This window comes from Aedes albopictus, chromosome 2 (assembly GCF_035046485.1).
Source record: "Aedes albopictus strain Foshan chromosome 2, AalbF5, whole genome shotgun sequence".
NCBI lineage: Eukaryota > Metazoa > Arthropoda > Insecta > Diptera > Culicidae > Aedes > Aedes albopictus.
The window spans coordinates 216,388,491-216,408,525 of NC_085137.1; the positions used below are offsets into that span (position 1 = coordinate 216,388,491).

The following is a 20,035-nucleotide window of genomic DNA, read 5'->3' on the forward strand; positions in this document are numbered from 1 at the left end:
CTTCTTTATTAATAAAAAATCAAGATTGGAAATATCTTCTGCTGCCGGGGCAAAATGGACACTCACCGTTTTAAAAGAAGCGGCAAGGGAAAAATATAACCTAAATCACAAATCAACCAAATTCTTCGATTTCAGTATATTTTCGATTAAATGTTCACTATAGTAGACATACGGTGAAACAAATTGGTCAAAAACGACAGCAGTGGAAAATAGTTGTTCTAGGCACAGCTGTACATGCCGACAAAAACGAAGCATTATCCAAAACAGCCTGAATTTAAATTAACTGAACAAAAATGAACTACTACGGCGTATTATTCATCCATAATAGTTGTTTTGTAATAAAATGACTTTATAGGTGTAAATAATGTACGGAATTCGTAAAAGTCTCATGGTGTCCATATTGCCCCATGGGGGTGTCCATTCTACCCCGTATGCTTGAAGACGGCCATGAAAAACTAACATTTTTCAAAACACTTTTTGAAGTGGATAAATCATTTTTCTTCGTGAACATTCTTATGCAATAGATGCTAAATAGACTTTAAAAGGATACATGTATCAAAAAACTAAACTTTTTTGACATCTTGCCAGGTAAAGTTGGCAAAAACCTTAGGGTGTCCATATTGCCCCGCCTACCCCTACCACACCACAATACCTGATTTGTGGCTGTCGCTCTCCATCCTCGGTCACGCCTAATGCTCGCCAAGTCACGCTGCACCTGGTCCGCCCATCGTGCTCTGCGCATCACGCCGTCTAGTGTCAGTCGCGACACCAACTTTGCAGGGTTGTTATCCGGCATTCTTGCAACATGTCCTGCCCACCGTGTTCTTCCGACTTTGGCCACCTCCTGGATGGTTGGTTCGCGAGCTCGTGGTTCATCCTTTGCCGCCACACACCGCGGAAGATCCTTAGCACGCGTCGCTTGAATACTCCGAGTGCTTGCAGGTCCTCCTAGAGCATAGCCCATGTCTCGTGTCCTTAGATGACCAACGATCTTATTAACGTTTCGATGCGTGGGTGAACCTTATTAGACCGCAGCTTCTTCTAGAGCCCGAAGTAGTCACGACTTCCACTGGATGCATCTCCATATTTCACGATGTTGTCAATCGTCAGTCAGGATCCTAGGCAGACGAATTCCTCCACCACCTCATAGGTATTAGCGTCTATCGTCACTTTGCTACCTAAACGAACCCGGTCGTGTTCAATTCCGCCTGCCAGCATGTACCGTGGGGTGCCCTAATTTTGCGCGGATCCAAATTTCGCTCACTGATAATATTTAGAGATCATAATCATAAAATTAATTGTCAAAATGTTTAATTTTCACTTGAGTTTTACTATCTAAAGTGAAATTTTGACAAGTCAACAATAAGTTCTATGATTATGATATCTAAATATTATCAGTGAGCGAAATTTGGACCAGCGCGAAATTAGGGCACCTCACGGTACTTTGATTTTGGAGCATTCACCAACAGTCCGACCCTTGGTCCGACCTTCGCTGCTTCGCGTTTCAGGCGGGTGTACAGTTCCGTCACCGTTCCAAATGTTCAGGTGGTAATGTCCATGCCGTCCGCAAAGCACTCAAATTGACCGGCTTTTGTGAAAATCGTACCGCTGGCGTTGGATCCCGGCTCATCGCATTACACCTACCAGAGCGATATTTTTTTCTTTATTAGAGATTTTTAGCTGGCGGCTAGTTCATCTCTGTTTAATTCAAAATTACACAAATACAATTATATTCGAGCTAAAAAACAGTGTTATATATGCTGATACAGGTTGGCATCTTTCAAAAAACGGATAAGGACTTCGAGGGCTGATGCGTCGTTTCCGAGCGTGTCTGTAATATTGCCACTGATGTTGTATTGGTTTCTAAGCAGCTCATATTGTGGACAGACGCATAAGAAATGCTCCACCGAAGAGGGGATACGACAAATTGGACAGGTATTTCGAAATGATGAGCTACCCATATTATGCGAGACTCTGGTGTGACCAGTGCGTAACCTGGATATTACTCGCTGGTCTCGTAGTGATTTTAGATCATTCCAGGTACCAATGGGCTGCTTTCGAATGAAGAGCTGATCGTTTCTGTTCCAGTCGAGTTGCCATTTAGTATTAACAACTTTAGAGCTTGTTCACAAATGGCACGCTCGAGGGGGTGGGTGGGTGTCCTTTGTGGTGTTACAGCCTGAACATTTTTTTTTTCTTCCTTTTTTTTTATTTATCTGTATTAACGAGATTTTTAGCCCTGGGCTAGTTCATCTCGGGAACCACGCTTTACTTCCCTTCCGAAGGAAGAACTCACATTTTGCGAGTCTGTCGGGAGTGGGATTCGATCCCAGGTCCTTTTTTTTCTTCCCATACAAAGAGTGTTACAAAGGGGTGGGTGGGGGCAAATTTTGGCGTTATGATACTTGTGAATGCACCCTATCCACTTTTTAACGTCGGGCAAAGGGGTTCTATTGGTGTGGAGAGGTCCGGAGTGTGGTGCCCAGCTAAATTTGCTGACACATCTGCCGCTTTGACAGACTCAAAATTTTGCAGCAGTTCCATCTCGAACACCTCGTCGGACACGAGAAAACTCACAACCGTCCGTGGTAAGCGTCGTCAACTGAATGTCGATTCGTCTCGAAGATCTCGGGCAAGCACCCGATCGATCTCAAGCGAGCTAGAGAGTTTTTTCTCATTTTCATGCACGCATTCTCGGTCATTGCCAAAGCGAACTCAAAGTACACTCACGTACACCTGTATGAATGCATTCAATGTGCTCGCTCTGCTCGCACACGCTTGTCGCGTGGTTCCGAACCTGACGAGAGCGGAGAAATTCTCTCTCCTTTCCGCATGACTTTTAGCTGTTTCGCTCTTTGTCGTTTAACTTCCATCCCTGAGGCTGAAGATGAGAAACTTACCCTACGTCTCCACTAGACAGAAATGTCTTGCCATTTTGCTGCCAGAAAGAGAAAACGTAACAGAAATGATCAACACCGCTGCTTTCCATGCAAACAGCGAGAGAACATTTCTGTCATGACACATCTGTCCGGCAAAATGGCAAGACATTTCTGTCTAGTGGAGACGTCGGGTTAGGATGGAAAGATAGATCGCGCTGACTGAAATTGTTCTGTCAGGATGGTATGCATTTTACTTATGTATTTTAATTTAACATAACTAGGCAAATAAAACATTATTCTATTACAGTAATTCATTATATGGGGTATTATTTTATGCGCTCATTGTATTTCCCACACGGAGTACATATCCCGCACCTGCTAGGCAGTCGGCAATGTTGTTACCAGCAACGTTACAGTGACCGGGGATCCACATGAAGACCGTGCTGGGAAGTGAGCGTTGGATAATTTCTTGGATCCATGGATGTTTGGTTTGGAATTGACTGAGTTATAACGAAGAGTGCCCAAAATACCAGCCGCGGCCCATGTGGTTCGCTACTCTATTATCTAGCCGTGTACAAAATATCAAGTCAATTGGTTTGGAATTGACTGCGTTATAGCGAAGAGTGCCCAAAATACCATCCGCCAGGTGTTGCAGAAATGCCGCGAATACAACGTGCCCACACATCACTTGTTCATCGATTTTAAATCGGCGTATGATACAATCGATCGAGAACAGCTATGGCAGATTATGCACGAATACGGATTCCCCGGATTCCCGGATAAACTGATACGGTTGATCAAGGCGACGATGGATCGAGTGATGTGCGTAGTTCGAGTATCAGGGACACTCTCGAGTCCCTTCGAATCTCGCAGATGGTTACGGCAAGGTGATGGTCTTTCGTGCTTGATGTTCAATATTGCTTTGGAGGGTGTAATAAGAAGAGCGGGGATAAACACGAGTGGGACGATTTTCACGAAGTCCGTTCAGCTGCTTGGTTTCGCCGATGATATTGATATTATTGCTCGTAAATTTGAGACGATGGCGGAAACGTACATCCGACTAAAGAATGAAGCCAGGCGAATCGGATTAGTCATTAATGTGTCGAAGACAAAGTACATGATGGCAAAGGGCTCCAGGGAGGAATCACCGCGCCCGCCACCCCGAATTCATATCGGCGGTGATGAAATCGAGGCGGTTGAAGAATTCGTGTACTTGGGCTCACTGGTGACCGACGACAACGACACCAGCAGAGAAAATCAGAGGCGCATTGTTTCAGGAAATCGTGCTTACTTTGGACTCCGCAGAACTCTACGATCGAACAAAGTTCGCCGTAACACGAAGTTAACCATCTACAAAACGCTGATTAGACCGGTCGCCCTCTATGGGCACGAAACATGGACCCTACGTGCAGAGGACCAACGCGCCCTTGGAGTTTTCGAACGGAAGGTGTTGCGTACCATCTACGGCGGAGTGCAGATGGAAGACGGGACTTGGAGAAGGTGAATGAACCACGAGCTGCATCAGCTGCTAAGAGAACCAACCACCGTCCATACCGCGAAAATCGGGAGGCTACGGTGGGCGGGTCACGTCATCAGAATGTCGGATAGCAACCCGACTAAAATGGTTCTCGAGAGTCATCCGACCGGTACAAGAAGACGTGGAGCGCAGCGAGCTAGGTGGGTCGACCAAGTGGAGGACGATCTGCGGACCCTACGCAGAGTGCGGAACTGGAGACAAACAGCCATGGACCGAGTGGAATGGAGGCGGCTACTATGTACAGCAGAGGCCACCCCGGCCTTAGCCTGACCGGTAAGGTAAGTACCAGGTCCCAATCACTTTTTGGATTTCATTGCACTGATAATTGTTTTTACTTCTTTAGGTTTAACGAATGCAGTAGGCTGAACTACGCAATCCGCTTCGGCTACCCTTAGAGCTGCTTCATTTACTGCTGTAGTCGTTGCGACATCGCCAGCGAGAGGATTGTTGTGTGCTGCAGCGAAGGACCTTGCAAAAGTTTCGGCTTTTTCCGTGGAAGTGACAATTAGCCTGCCATCCACCCTAAGAGGGGGACTCTGCTTCACTTTGTTGCGGAGATTTTTGCTAAGTCTCCAGAATTGATTGCACCCCTTATCCAGGTTTTTCAGCATATCACCAAAGTTTTTAAACCGGTGCTCGGAACACTTTTCCCGAATGGTGACATTGAGTTCAGACACTATTGTGCCTAACATAGGATCCCGTGTGCGCAGATACTGACGCCTTCGTAGGTTCGGGATGCGTTGAGCTTATGGTAGAACTTCCGTGTTTCGTAAGAACGACACATCAGTTCCATTTCTTCGCACTTCGCTCCTTCCAGGCGGCGCTTTTATCCCCGAAAGAGGTGAGTCTGCTGTTTCCGTTTCTGTTCATAACATTCCACGTTCTGCCGGGTCCTTACTGCAGCATCACCGTCCGTGTTGCGTGCTTCTACTTCAAAATAGGTCGAACCTCTCGTTTTTTCGACTTTTTTTCATGTACCCGATGGTGCCCTCGGATGCGTCAATGATGGCTGCTTTTAGGTACTGTTCGCCAGCGGTCATCTAGGAGGGGGCCACATCGAGCTCGCCCTCAGCTGGTAATCCTACCTCGAGATACTGCGCGTATGCTGAGGCGACATCCGATTACTTCAGTCGTTCTAGGTTATGCCGTGGCGGTCGCCGGTACCGTACACTGTTGATGCGAGTCAGCTATTTTTGTAAATTTATTCAAATAGACAGACTGTGTCATTTAGCATAAGATCCTTGTTATAAAGACATTCGGTTTAACGTTCATTTGGACATTTATGGAATCCTAGTATGCAACCTTGGCATAAAATAGAAAGGTGCATTTCGATTATGATAAATGCTCATTATCGTCAAATAACCGTTATGCCAAGTGACCTTTGTCAAAAAATCAACCTCTTGTCAAATATCCCGCTTCCTAGCATGTGGACTAAATTCGACAGCCACGTAAGATTACGAATTGCTATGGTTCTATGCTGATTGCTGATTATTGAAATTGAAAAGGTGTCAATGACAGTTAAAAGATTATTTTCACAAATAGAAATAGAGCGTCTCTGTGTTACATTTTTGCTAAACTATCCATGTTTATGGTAAGATTAATAGATTACATTTCAAATCATTATTTCGCCGATCGCTTACAGTTAGTTAAGATCCGAATTCGTCGTAAACTCAAGACCTAGATCAGATGTCTTAGGTGCACATTTCCTCATCCATAACCTTAGCGATCCATTCGGGCTCGGCTGCGCTGATCTTTTCAATCAAACCGTTTACCTGATAACATAGGCTCTGAATTTGCTTGTCCCATTGGGGCAGGATTTCACGAGCTGCAAAAATAACAAATTAATCTTCTCTTCGGGCAGTAAAATATGATAAAACTCACTTTCGAAGTGGACCACTCCGTCGATCTGATCAATGTATCCATTCATTCGACCCTCGGTTATCATCTGGCTGGCAATGCGTTCGGCCTTATTCGGAGGGATCTCCAGCAGGGAGCCCAGCTCATCAAATGTGATGTTATTGTACAGCTTGCTAGCCGATAGCAGATTGTGCTCAAAAACGGCACGATCCAATATGGTCGAACCGTCTACGGTGCTCGCCTTCTGATGAGCTTGCAGCAACGCTTCGAAGTCTTGCAACTCCGACCGACGAATGATGCGATCCAAGTACATCTTCTCCAAAATCGAGTAGGCCGGCAAGTGCTGGCAACGTTCGTCTTTGAACAGTGTCGCCAACATACGAGATCTCTGCTGCCCGGCCGAAGCCAAAACCGTGCAGATTAGTGCCTTCTTCAGGGCGGTCATCCGTTCGCTCTCGTCTACGATAGTACGGTACGACAGCTCATTGTACCGTTGGGCAGCTTCGATGAACTTCCTGCGATAGTCAAGAACGCGAGCGTAGCACACTTTGTAGAGGATTTGCAGTTTTTCATCCTTGGTATCCGCCTGGAGAATGGAAGCACGATTGATGAATGCTTCCGCCTGCACTGGATCCTCATCCTCCAAGTAGAGGCGAGCGATTTTCAGATAAGTTTCCAATTTGTAATCCAACGAGTATGGCCTAAAATAGAACAATGAAGAATTTCAGGTATAATTTATCATTCAGGTAACTTGTTTAACATTTCTTGGAGATAATTATGGGATAATTCTTGAAGAACTTTTAAATATTTTTAAACTTTTATCAAGATCAAGATATTAGAAAGTTTCTTTTTTAGGAGATTTTTATGGAATTTATAATTAGAGTTTAAGTATATGTGATCAGTTCCCCTGCCTCCTACAGTTACGATCAAGATCACTCTAATGCTTGCATAATTTCCTGGGTTTGGAGTTGAAATATTAAAAAAAAACGACAAAATATATCCCAATGGATTCCCTTCCAATTCAAACTTACTTTTGTCCGGTCTCGAGCGGGATGCCACCGAGTACGTTGGCGGCTTCCTTCCAGTTTTGGTTCCGTTCGTATATACCGGCCAGATGCTGCCGAATGGAAGCCACCTGTTCCTCAAAGGAAATCACACGGGGCTGCACTTTGTCCAGAGTAAAGTGCGACACCGACTTCGATATATCATCGGGCAGTTTGGCCAGGTGGGTGCTCACGTCGGACAAAATTTGCCGGGAGATTACCAGGCTGACATGTTCATTCACAACTGCGAAAGCATAGGTATTATTGATTATCGCTTACCGTTCAAGTTACCAGTAACACTTACTTGCTTCAATAAAAAGTTTTAGTGTGTCCACTAATTCGTTGCCGGTGTTGAGCAGAATTTGGTCCAGCAGACCCCGGTACTTGTCGGCTTGCTCTTTGTGGATTCCGGAAAAGTTGGTCAGAGCGGCGAGTTGATTTCGAAGAGCTGATTGCGAAATGGCCATAGCTAAGCACTATCTCAAAAGTATCGACGTTGGAAAATAACTATTACGCGACTTTACTGAACGCACAGCGTTTACAAAAACACTCCGTCTGTGAAAATCGAGAAAATCGACAATGATTTTTCATAAGGGCCTAACTGACTTGATCGATTTCTCTTCGTCGACTCTCTCTTTCGCTAATAACTTGATCAAAACAAACAAAATCATTATTCTTTTTGTTTCTATAGCAACATGTAGTCGTCTTCTTCGCATTTCAACCATAAAATCTTTGGAAAACTCAATACACACTCTGTGATAACACAAATAGAGGATCGATGAAGAGAACTCGAAAATGTCAGTTAGGCCCAAATGAAAAATCAGTGTCGAAATGTTACCAAGAAAAAAAAAACAAACGACGAGCCAGCGGTTGTTGTAAAACTTTTTGTTTGCGTTTTGACTGACACTGCGCGTCAAGTTAGCCCAATTGAACAGTGGTTTCCTCTTTTGGACAAAATTATAAGCATTTGGCTGCGTCCATCGGCTTTCATGGGCTTCAGCAGCGAAGCTTAAAATGAGAAGCTTATGTCGTTTTCGTTTTTGCGGCGGTGCTACACCGCTTCGTGCTACACTTTTCGCTGAATAAACGAACATTTTCGGTACAGTTGCATTGGTGTGCGTGTATAAACTCCAAAATATTGACAACTTGGCAAACGCTGATTGGTGGACACGGTGAGCACCTGCTACACTCCCGATTTTTTAGTGCTACGGGCCGCCGTAGTTGCTCCGCCGCGAAACTCTCCGAAACAAGTGTCACTTGACGGCTCGTGTTGGTATTAGTGTGGTAGGCGAAGCCGGCCGTGATTTTAGGCTGCGCCCTTAGACGTCAGTTGATATTCCGCTAGCAAATTCGTCAACGGTTTTTTTTCTGTCAGATCGTCTCTGTTTTGATTAGGTAAATTTTGCAGCAGTGATTGTCATTTGTAATTTATTTAAGTACGATAGCCTGCGTGAAGAAGTGTCCGAACAGCTTTTTAAATAGCAAAGATATTGTCGTCTGCAAATTCCGACCAACAGCAGTCATCCTGTAAGGCCATCTCCTGGTAGCTGAAGGATAAAGCTAGCGAGTTCCTCGCTGCCCCGGAAAGCGATCTGCATAGCAATCTGATAAAAATCGTCGCGTTTTTTGAAGAAATGAACGAAAAAGTGCCCTAGCCTGCTGGTGGTGGAATTCATTTTCTGCTGCTGAAACGGAATAAGATACTAATAATCGTACAGCACAGCCATTGAAACTAGCTGACTAATGATCCGGATCGTCCCACAAGCAGTGGCTGCAAGCTAGTACAAAGAGTCGTTCGGACACGAAAAGCCGACGGGGATTTCGCAAGCATTGGCCACAGCCATGAAACTGATTGTGGGGGAAACGAAACATTCACTGGAAGCCAGTTCCGACAACGTTTACATCCCGCTGGTCAAGCTGAGACAGGTGCTCCAAGCAATGCTGTCCTCTGATTGACTGAATACTTATCTAATAAATCGGATTTTGGAATATTCGTTAAACATGGATGTGGTCTACTTCTGCTGGCACCGAAGGAATTCTGCCCGCACGGCGTTTATCCAGAATATCTCCGAAAACACCAACAAAGGCTGGCTCTGCGTTTTGAAGGCCTCCTTCCTGAAGGCCAAGTGGCCTCTTTCGTAAAGCGTCTGGTACACTTGGCCCTGATTTCACGAGGCGAAGTTCCCCAAGACCTGTACTTGATGTACGAGCGGGATCCGATCATGTCGAACGCGTTGGACAACTTGTGGGAAGCGCTACAGTCGCATGTACTGCTCTCGATTGCAACGGATGCCAAATATATCTCCAATCCGCTTCCTAGCGCCGAGTAGGATCTAAATCAACGAGAATAATATTTTGTCGACAAGTAGATCGCGAGAAAGTCCTAATAATATGCCCTAAACCTGGAGAAACCGACGTCTATGTTTGTACACTGCGGTGGCAAAAAGACGTCCCGATGCTGGAAACGCAACGCCACCGGCTTGGGGACGCAATTTTAAAATCATGTAAGTTGGTTCTTTTCTTCTTATTTTATGACAACATGTTCATCTGCCTAGGCTGTAGGCAGTTTTCGATTATATAGGTACTTCACATGTATAATTTTGTACAACTCACAAACACTAATGGGAAACTTTTTGTCGTAAAATAGAATTTCCTTCCTATCCAACCTACCTATCTGTATATCATGCAACAAACACATTTAGAAGCTTAGCATTGTACGCTGGAAGAGCAGGTTTACAAAAGGTTTTTACCATTTGACATAACGTCAGTTGTCGTAGGCTCAGTGTACCAGTTATGGCTATAGTACCTCAAATTCGTCATAGTTGATTTTCAACCTTTAACGATTCAAATCATCAAGCAAAAATTAGTGACCAATAGATTACGATCACAAAAGATGATTGCAATCATTCAAACTTCACAATTTGCTCAAATTATGGTAGAAATAAATCATTTTCCTTAACTTTTCGGCCTCCTTGCACCCTATTTCGCCATAGTGTACCAGTTATGGCAAATCCCATAAGGAATGCATGTAAATAGTGCGAAGTGGAACCGAAATTAAAAAGTATGTCCATAACTGGTACAGGGTTCCTATCATTGGCACACGCCGTAATAAATAGTAAAAGTGGGTTTGGCTCAGATTTTATATTTTTCCTGGAAAGTATAAAAACAAATCTATCATTTGACATATCGACGACATTCGTCAGTCTTCTTCTTATTTTTGTAGACGTAGTTTTCCTTAGGTAGTGCGATAACTGGTACAGGCACCCTAATGTTGATATGGCATAATGACCATTTTTCTTGTGTATATCGTGTGGCAGGCACGAAGACACTCTATGCCCACGGGGCCGAACTCAGCTTAGTTCTGTCGTTCATTATACAGTAGACGTTCGGTCGGTGCAAACGGTTTAACTGCAATGCTTTCTAACTGCAAGTCCGGTAAGTGCAACAAATTTGCAGTTATCGCACCGCCAAACGTCAAAATGGTGCGCCATGTTAGCCCTAATGAACAGTCGAATGAATTTTTCGTTCATTTTACGTCAATTGACGGCTTGTTGACACTGTCAGGCGTTGCAGTTATCGAATTTTCGTTCGCTAAGTGAAACGTAAACATGTTGCAGTTATCGAACGTCTACTGTATGATGTCAGCTAGGCTTCTTTGATGCTCAGGTGTGCTCCAAATTTTATTTCAGACTCGATCTGAGCTTAGTTCTGTCGTTCATTATATGATGTCAGCTAGGCTTCTTTGGTGCTCAGGTGTGCTCCAAATTTTATTTCAGACTCGATCTGAGCTTAGTTCTGTCGTTCATTATATGATGTCAGCTAGGCTTCTTTGATGCTCAGGTGTGCTCCAAATTTTATTTCAGACTCGATCTGAGCTTAGTTCTGTCGTTCATTATATGATGTCAGCTAGGCTTCTTTGATGCTCAGGTGTGCTCCAAATTTTATTTCAGACTCGATCTGAGCTTAACATTGTCGTTCATTATATGATGTCAGCTAGGCTTCTTTGGTGCTCAGGTGTGCTCCAAATTTTATTTCAGACTCGATCTGAGCTTAGTTCTTTCGTTCATTATATGATGTCAGCTAGGCTTCTTTGATGCTCAGGTGTGCTCCAAATTTTATTTCAGACTCGATCTGAGCTTAACATTGTCGTTCATTATATGATGTCAGCTAGGCTTCTTTGGTGCTCAGGTGTGCTCCAAATTTTATTTCAGACTCGATCTGAGCTTAGTTCTTTCGTTCATTATATGATGTCAGCTAGGCTTCTTTGATGCTCAGGTGTGCTCCAAATTTTATTTCAGACTCGATCTGAGCTTAGTTCTGTCGTTCATTATATGATGTCAGCTAGGCTTCTTTGGTGCTCAGGTGTGCTCCAAATTTTATTTCAGACTCGATCTGAGCTTAGTTCTGTCGTTCATTATATGATGTCAGCTAGGCTTCTTTGATGCTCAGGTGTGCTCCAAATTTTATTTCAGACTCGATCTGAGCTTAGTTCTGTCGTTCATTATATGATGTCAGCTAGGCTTCTTTGATGCTCAGGTGTGCTCCAAATTTTATTTCAGACTCGATCTGAGCTTAGTTCTGTCGTTCATTATATGATGTCAGCTAGGCTTCTTTGATGCTCAGGTGTGCTCCAAATTTTATTTCAGACTCGATCTGAGCTTAGTTCTGTCGTTCATTATATGATGTCAGCTAGGCTTCTTTGATGCTCAGGTGTGCTCCAAATTTTATTTCAGACTCGATCTGAGCTTAACATTGTCGTTCATTATATGATGTCAGCTAGGCTTCTTTGGTGCTCAGGTGTGCTCCAAATTTTATTTCAGACTCGATCTGAGCTTAGTTCTGTCGTTCATTATATGATGTCAGCTAGGCTTCTTTGATGCTCAGGTGTGCTCCAAATTTTATTTCAGACTCGATCTGAGCTTAGTTCTGTCGTTCATTATATGATGTCAGCTAGGCTTCTTTGATGCTCAGGTGTGCTCCAAATTTTATTTCAGACTCGATCTGAGCTTAACATTGTCGTTCATTATATGATGTCAGCTAGGCTTCTTTGATGCTCAGGTGTGCTCCAAATTTTATTTCAGACTCGATCTGAGCTTAGTTCTGTCGTTCATTATATGATGTCAGCTAGGCTTCTTTGATGCTCAGGTGTGCTCCAAATTTTATTTCAGACTCGATCTGAGCTTAGTTCTGTCGTTCATTATATGATGTCAGCTAGGCTTCTTTGATGCTCAGGTGTGCTCCAAATTTTATTTCAGACTCGATCTGAGCTTAACATTGTCGTTCATTATATGATGTCAGCTAGGCTTCTTTGGTGCTCAGGTGTGCTCCAAATTTTATTTCAGACTCGATCTGAGCTTAGTTCTTTCGTTCATTATATGATGTCAGCTAGGCTTCTTTGATGCTCAGGTGTGCTCCAAATTTTATTTCAGACTCGATCTGAGCTTAGTTCTGTCGTTCATTATATGATGTCAGCTAGGCTTCTTTGATGCTCAGGTGTGCTCCAAATTTTATTTCAGACTCGATCTGAGCTTAGTTCTGTCGTTCATTATATGATGTCAGCTAGGCTTCTTTGATGCTCAGGTGTGCTCCAAATTTTATTTCAGACTCGATCTGAGCTTAGTTCTGTCGTTCATTATATGATGTCAGCTAGGCTTCTTTGATGCTCAGGTGTGCTCCAAATTTTATTTCAGACTCGATCTGAGCTTAGTTCTGTCGTTCATTATATGATGTCAGCTAGGCTTCTTTGATGCTCAGGTGTGCTCCAAATTTTATTTTAGACTCGATCTGAGCTTAGTTCTGTCGTTCATTATATGATGTCAGCTAGGCTTCTTTGATGCTCAGGTGTGCTCCAAATTTTATTTCAGACTCGATCTGAGCTTAACATTGTCGTTCATTATATGATGTCAGCTAGGCTTCTTTGATGCTCAGGTGTGCTCCAAATTTTATTTCAGACTCGATCTGAGCTTAGTTCTGTCGTTCATTATATGATGTCAGCTAGGCTTCTTTGATGCTCAGGTGTGCTCCAAATTTTATTTCAGACTCGATCTGAGCTTAGTTCTGTCGTTCATTATATGATGTCAGCTAGGCTTCTTTGATGCTCAGGTGTGCTCCAAATTTTATTTCAGACTCGATCTGAGCTTAGTTCTGTCGTTCATTATATGATGTCAGCTAGGCTTCTTTGATGCTCAGGTGTGCTCCAAATTTTATTTCAGACTCGATCTGAGCTTAACATTGTCGTTCATTATATGATGTCAGCTAGGCTTCTTTGGTGCTCAGGTGTGCTCCAAATTTTATTTCAGACTCGATCTGAGCTTAGTTCTTTCGTTCATTATATGATGTCAGCTAGGCTTCTTTGATGCTCAGGTGTGCTCCAAATTTTATTTCAGACTCGATCTGAGCTTAGTTCTGTCGTTCATTATATGATGTCAGCTAGGCTTCTTTGGTGCTCAGGTGTGCTCCAAATTTTATTTCAGACTCGATCTGAGCTTAGTTCTGTCGTTCATTATATGATGTCAGCTAGGCTTCTTTGATGCTCAGGTGTGCTCCAAATTTTATTTCAGACTCGATCTGAGCTTAGTTCTGTCGTTCATTATATGATGTCAGCTAGGCTTCTTTGATGCTCAGGTGTGCTCCAAATTTTATTTCAGACTCGATCTGAGCTTAGTTCTGTCGTTCATTATATGATGTCAGCTAGGCTTCTTTGATGCTCAGGTGTGCTCCAAATTTTATTTCAGACTCGATCTGAGCTTAGTTCTGTCGTTCATTATATGATGTCAGCTAGGCTTCTTTGATGCTCAGGTGTGCTCCAAATTTTATTTCAGACTCGATCTGAGCTTAACATTGTCGTTCATTATATGATGTCAGCTAGGCTTCTTTGGTGCTCAGGTGTGCTCCAAATTTTATTTCAGACTCGATCTGAGCTTAGTTCTGTCGTTCATTATATGATGTCAGCTAGGCTTCTTTGATGCTCAGGTGTGCTCCAAATTTTATTTCAGACTCGATCTGAGCTTAGTTCTGTCGTTCATTATATGATGTCAGCTAGGCTTCTTTGATGCTCAGGTGTGCTCCAAATTTTATTTCAGACTCGATCTGAGCTTAGTTCTGTCGTTCATTATATGATGTCAGCTAGGCTTCTTTGATGCTCAGGTGTGCTCCAAATTTTATTTCAGACTCGATCTGAGCTTAGTTCTGTCGTTCATTATTTGATGTCAGCTAGGCTTCTTTGATGCTCAGGTGTGCTCCAAATTTTATTTCAGACTCGATCTGAGCTTAGTTCTGTCGTTCATTATATGATGTCAGCTAGGCTTCTTTGATGCTCAGGTGTGCTCCAAATTTTATTTCAGACTCGATCTGAGCTTAGTTCTGTCGTTCATTATATGATGTCAGCTAGGCTTCTTTGATGCTCAGGTGTGCTCCAAATTTTATTTCAGACTCGATCTGAGCTTAGTTCTGTCGTTCATTATATGATGTCAGCTAGGCTTCTTTGATGCTCAGGTGTGCTCCAAATTTTATTTCAGACTCGATCTGAGCTTAGTTCTGTCGTTCATTATATGATGTCAGCTAGGCTTCTTTGATGCTCAGGTGTGCTCCAAATTTTATTTCAGACTCGATCTGAGCTTAGTTCTGTCGTTCATTATATGATGTCAGCTAGGCTTCTTTGATGCTCAGGTGTGCTCCAAATTTTATTTCAGACTCGATCTGAGCTTAGTTCTGTCGTTCATTATTTGATGTCAGCTAGGCTTCTTTGATGCTCAGGTGTGCTCCAAATTTTATTTCAGACTCGATCTGAGCTTAGTTCTGTCGTTCATTATATGATGTCAGCTAGGCTTCTTTGATGCTCAGGTGTGCTCCAAATTTTATTTCAGACTCGATCTGAGCTTAGTTCTGTCGTTCATTATATGATGTCAGCTAGGCTTCTTTGATGCTCAGGTGTGCTCCAAATTTTATTTCAGACTCGATCTGAGCTTAGTTCTGTCGTTCATTATATGATGTCAGCTAGGCTTCTTTGATGCTCAGGTGTGCTCCAAATTTTATTTCAGACTCGATCTGAGCTTAGTTCTGTCGTTCATTATATGATGTCAGCTAGGCTTCTTTGATGCTCAGGTGTGCTCCAAATTTTATTTCAGACTCGATCTGAGCTTAGTTCTGTCGTTCATTATATGATGTCAGCTAGGCTTCTTTGATGCTCAGGTGTGCTCCAAATTTTATTTCAGACTCGATCTGAGCTTAGTTCTGTCGTTCATTATATGATGTCAGCTAGGCTTCTTTGATGCTCAGGTGTGCTCCAAATTTTATTTCAGACTCGATCTGAGCTTAGTTCTGTCGTTCATTATATGATGTCAGCTAGGCTTCTTTGATGCTCAGGTGTGCTCCAAATTTTATTTCAGACTCGATCTGAGCTTAACATTGTCGTTCATTATATGATGTCAGCTAGGCTTCTTTGGTGCTCAGGTGTGCTCCAAATTTTATTTCAGACTCGATCTGAGCTTAGTTCTGTCGTTCATTATATGATGTCAGCTAGGCTTCTTTGATGCTCAGGTGTGCTCCAAATTTTATTTCAGACTCGATCTGAGCTTAGTTCTGTCGTTCATTATATGATGTCAGCTAGGCTTCTTTGATGCTCAGGTGTGCTCCAAATTTTATTTCAGACTCGATCTGAGCTTAGTTCTGTCGTTCATTATATGATGTCAGCTAGGCTTCTTTGATGCTCAGGTGTGCTCCAAATTTTATTTCAGACTCGATCTGAGCTTAGTTCTGTCGTTCATTATATGATGTCAGCTAGGCTTCTTTGATGCTCAGGTGTGCTCCAAATTTTATTTCAGACTCGATCTGAGCTTAGTTCTGTCGTTCATTATATGATGTCAGCTAGGCTTCTTTGATGCTCAGGTGTGCTCCAAATTTTATTTCAGACTCGATCTGAGCTTAACACTGTCGTTCATTATATGATGTCAGCTAGGCTTCTTTGGTGCTCAGGTGTGCTCCAAATTTTATTTCAGACTCGATCTGAGCTTAGTTCTGTCGTTCATTATATGATGTCAGCTAGGCTTCTTTGATGCTCAGGTGTGCTCCAAATTTTATTTCAGACTCGATCTGAGCTTAGTTCTGTCGTTCATTATATGATGTCAGCTAGGCTTCTTTGATGCTCAGGTGTGCTCCAAATTTTATTTCAGACTCGATCTGAGCTTAACATTGTCGTTCATTATATGATGTCAGCTAGGCTTCTTTGATGCTCAGGTGTGCTCCAAATTTTATTTCAGACTCGATCTGAGCTTAACATTGTCGTTCATTATATGATGTCAGCTAGGCTTCTTTGATGCTCAGGTGTGCTCCAAATTTTATTTCAGACTCGATCTGAGCTTAGTTCTGTCGTTCATTATATGATGTCAGCTAGGCTTCTTTGATGCTCAGGTGTGCTCCAAATTTTATTTCAGACTCGATCTGAGCTTAGTTCTGTCGTTCATTATATGATGTCAGCTAGGCTTCTTTGATGCTCAGGTGTGCTCCAAATTTTATTTCAGACTCGATCTGAGCTTAGTTCTGTCGTTCATTATATGATGTCAGCTAGGCTTCTTTGATGCTCAGGTGTGCTCCAAATTTTATTTCAGACTCGATCTGAGCTTAACATTGTCGTTCATTATATGATGTCAGCTAGGCTTCTTTGGTGCTCAGGTGTGCTCCAAATTTTATTTCAGACTCGATCTGAGCTTAGTTCTTTCGTTCATTATATGATGTCAGCTAGGCTTCTTTGATGCTCAGGTGTGCTCCAAATTTTATTTCAGACTCGATCTGAGCTTAGTTCTGTCGTTCATTATATGATGTCAGCTAGGCTTCTTTGATGCTCAGGTGTGCTCCAAATTTTATTTCAGACTCGATCTGAGCTTAGTTCTGTCGTTCATTATATGATGTCAGCTAGGCTTCTTTGATGCTCAGGTGTGCTCCAAATTTTATTTCAGACTCGATCTGAGCTTAACATTGTCGTTCATTATATGATGTCAGCTAGGCTTCTTTGATGCTCAGGTGTGCTCCAAATTTTATTTCAGACTCGATCTGAGCTTAACACTGTCGTTCATTATATGATGTCAGCTAGGCTTCTTTGGTGCTCAGGTGTGCTCCAAATTTTATTTCAGACTCGATCTGAGCTTAGTTCTGTCGTTCATTATATGATGTCAGCTAGGCTTCTTTGGTGCTCAGGTGTGCTCCAAATTTTATTTCAGACTCGATCTGAGCTTAGTTCTGTCGTTCATTATATGATGTCAGCTAGGCTTCTTTGATGCTCAGGTGTGCTCCAAATTTTATTTCAGACTCGATCTGAGCTTAGTTCTGTCGTTCATTATATGATGTCAGCTAGGCTTCTTTGATGCTCAGGTGTGCTCCAAATTTTATTTCAGACTCGATCTGAGCTTAACATTGTCGTTCATTATATGATGTCAGCTAGGCTTCTTTGGTGCTCAGGTGTGCTCCAAATTTTATTTCAGACTCGATCTGAGCTTAGTTCTGTCGTTCATTATATGATGTCAGCTAGGCTTCTTTGATGCTCAGGTGTGCTCCAAATTTTATTTCAGACTCGATCTGAGCTTAACATTGTCGTTCATTATATGATGTCAGCTAGGCTTCTTTGGTGCTCAGGTGTGCTCCAAATTTTATTTCAGACTCGATCTGAGCTTAGTTCTGTCGTTCATTATATGATGTCAGCTAGGCTTCTTTGATGCTCAGGTGTGCTCCAAATTTTATTTCAGACTCGATCTGAGCTTAGTTCTGTCGTTCATTATATGATGTCAGCTAGGCTTCTTTGATGCTCAGGTGTGCTCCAAATTTTATTTCAGACTCGATCTGAGCTTAACATTGTCGTTCATTATATGATGTCAGCTAGGCTTCTTTGGTGCTCAGGTGTGCTCCAAATTTTATTTCAGACTCGATCTGAGCTTAGTTCTGTCGTTCATTATATGATGTCAGCTAGGCTTCTTTGATGCTCAGGTGTGCTCCAAATTTTATTTCAGACTCGATCTGAGCTTAACATTGTCGTTCATTATATGATGTCAGCTAGGCTTCTTTGGTGCTCAGGTGTGCTCCAAATTTTATTTCAGACTCGATCTGAGCTTAGTTCTGTCGTTCATTATATGATGTCAGCTAGGCTTCTTTGATGCTCAGGTGTGCTCCAAATTTTATTTCAGACTCGATCTGAGCTTAACATTGTCGTTCATTATATGATGTCAGCTAGGCTTCTTTGGTGCTCAGGTGTGCTCCAAATTTTATTTCAGACTCGATCTGAGCTTAGTTCTGTCGTTCATTATATGATGTCAGCTAGGCTTCTTTGATGCTCAGGTGTGCTCCAAATTTTATTTCAGACTCGATCTGAGCTTAACATTGTCGTTCATTATATGATGTCAGCTAGGCTTCTTTGATGCTCAGGTGTGCTCCAAATTTTATTTCAGACTCGATCTGAGCTTAACATTGTCGTTCATTATATGATGTCAGCTAGGCTTCTTTGATGCTCAGGTGTGCTCCAAATTTTATTTCAGACTCGATCTGAGCTTAGTTCTGTCGTTCATTATATGATGTCAGCTAGGCTTCTTTGATGCTCAGGTGTGCTCCAAATTTTATTTCAGACTCGATCTGAGCTTAGTTCTGTCGTTCATTATATGATGTCAGCTAGGCTTCTTTGATGCTCAGGTGTGCTCCAAATTTTATTTCAGACTCGATCTGAGCTTAACATTGTCGTTCATTATATGATGTCAGCTAGGCTTCTTTGGCTGCTCAGGTGTGCTCCAAATTTTATTTCAGACTCGATCTGAGCTTAGTTCTTTCGTTCATTATATGATGTCAGCTAGGCTTCTTTGATGCTCAGGTGTGCTCCAAATTTTATTTCAGACTCGATCTGAGCTTAGTTCTGTCGTTCATTATATGATGTCAGCTAGGCTTCTTTGATGCTCAGGTGTGCTCCAAATTTTATTTCAGACTCGATCTGAGCTTAGTCTGTCGTTCATTATATGATGTCAGCTAGGCTTCTTTGATGCTCAGGTGTGCTCCAAATTTTATTTCAGACTCGATCTGAGCTTAGTTCTGTCGTTCATTATATGATGTCAGCTAGGCTTCTTTGATGCTCAGGTGTGCTCCAAATTTTATTTCAGACTCGATCTGAGCTTAGTTCTGTCGTTCATTATATGATGTCAGCTAGGCTTCTTTGATGCTCAGGTGTGCTCCAAATTTTATTTCAGACTCGATCTGAGCTTAGTTCTGTCGTTCATTATATGATGTCAGCTAGGCTTCTTTGATGCTCAGGTGTGCTCCAAATTTTTTTTCAGACTCGATCTGAGCTTAGTTCTGTCGTTCATTATATGATGTCAGCTAGGCTTCTTTGATGCTCAGGTGTGCTCCAAATTTTATTTCAGACTCGATCTGAGCTTAGTTCTGTCGTTCATTATATGATGTCAGCTAGGCTTCTTTGATGCTCAGGTGTGCTCCAAATTTTATTTCAGACTCGATCTGAGCTTAGTTCTGTCGTTCATTATATGATGTCAGCTAGGCTTCTTTGATGCTCAGGTGTCGCTCCAAATTTTATTTCAGACTCGATCTGAGCTTAGTTCTGTCGTTCATTATATGATGTCAGCTAGGCTTCTTTGATGCTCAGGTGTGCTCCAAAATTTTATTTCAGACTCGATCTGAGCTTAGTTCTGTCGTCATTATATGATGTCAGCTAGGCTTCTTTGATGCTCAGGTGA

The 20,035-nt window shown here is 42.5% G+C and overlaps 2 protein-coding genes and 1 pseudogene across 2 annotated transcripts in view; 2 read left to right on the top strand and 1 right to left on the bottom strand.

Annotated features, from left to right (window-relative positions):
• Positions 1-5,970: 5,970 nt before the first annotated feature.
• LOC134287016 (COP9 signalosome complex subunit 4-like) lies at positions 5,971-7,887 on the bottom strand. The gene is made up of 4 exons (XM_062848729.1): positions 7,621-7,887; positions 7,305-7,560; positions 6,298-6,974; positions 5,971-6,241 (listed from the first exon to the last, which is right to left on the bottom strand). The coding sequence occupies exons 1-4, from the start codon at positions 7,781-7,783 to the stop codon at positions 6,108-6,110; spliced, it is 1,230 nt and encodes a 409-aa protein (XP_062704713.1). The 5' UTR covers positions 7,784-7,887; the 3' UTR covers positions 5,971-6,107.
• Positions 7,888-8,330: 443 nt separating this feature from the next.
• On the top strand, positions 8,331-9,458 carry LOC109433454 (uncharacterized; annotated as a pseudogene).
• A 59-nt stretch (positions 9,459-9,517) lies between these two features.
• Positions 9,518-20,035, top strand: part of LOC134286353 (DNA-directed RNA polymerase, mitochondrial-like) — a 41,780-nt gene continuing 31,262 nt past the window's right edge. Inside the window, exon 1 of the mRNA XM_062847964.1 lies at positions 9,518-9,642. Within this exon, the coding sequence (XP_062703948.1) occupies positions 9,518-9,642 (125 nt within the window). The remainder of the gene's footprint in view (positions 9,643-20,035) is intronic.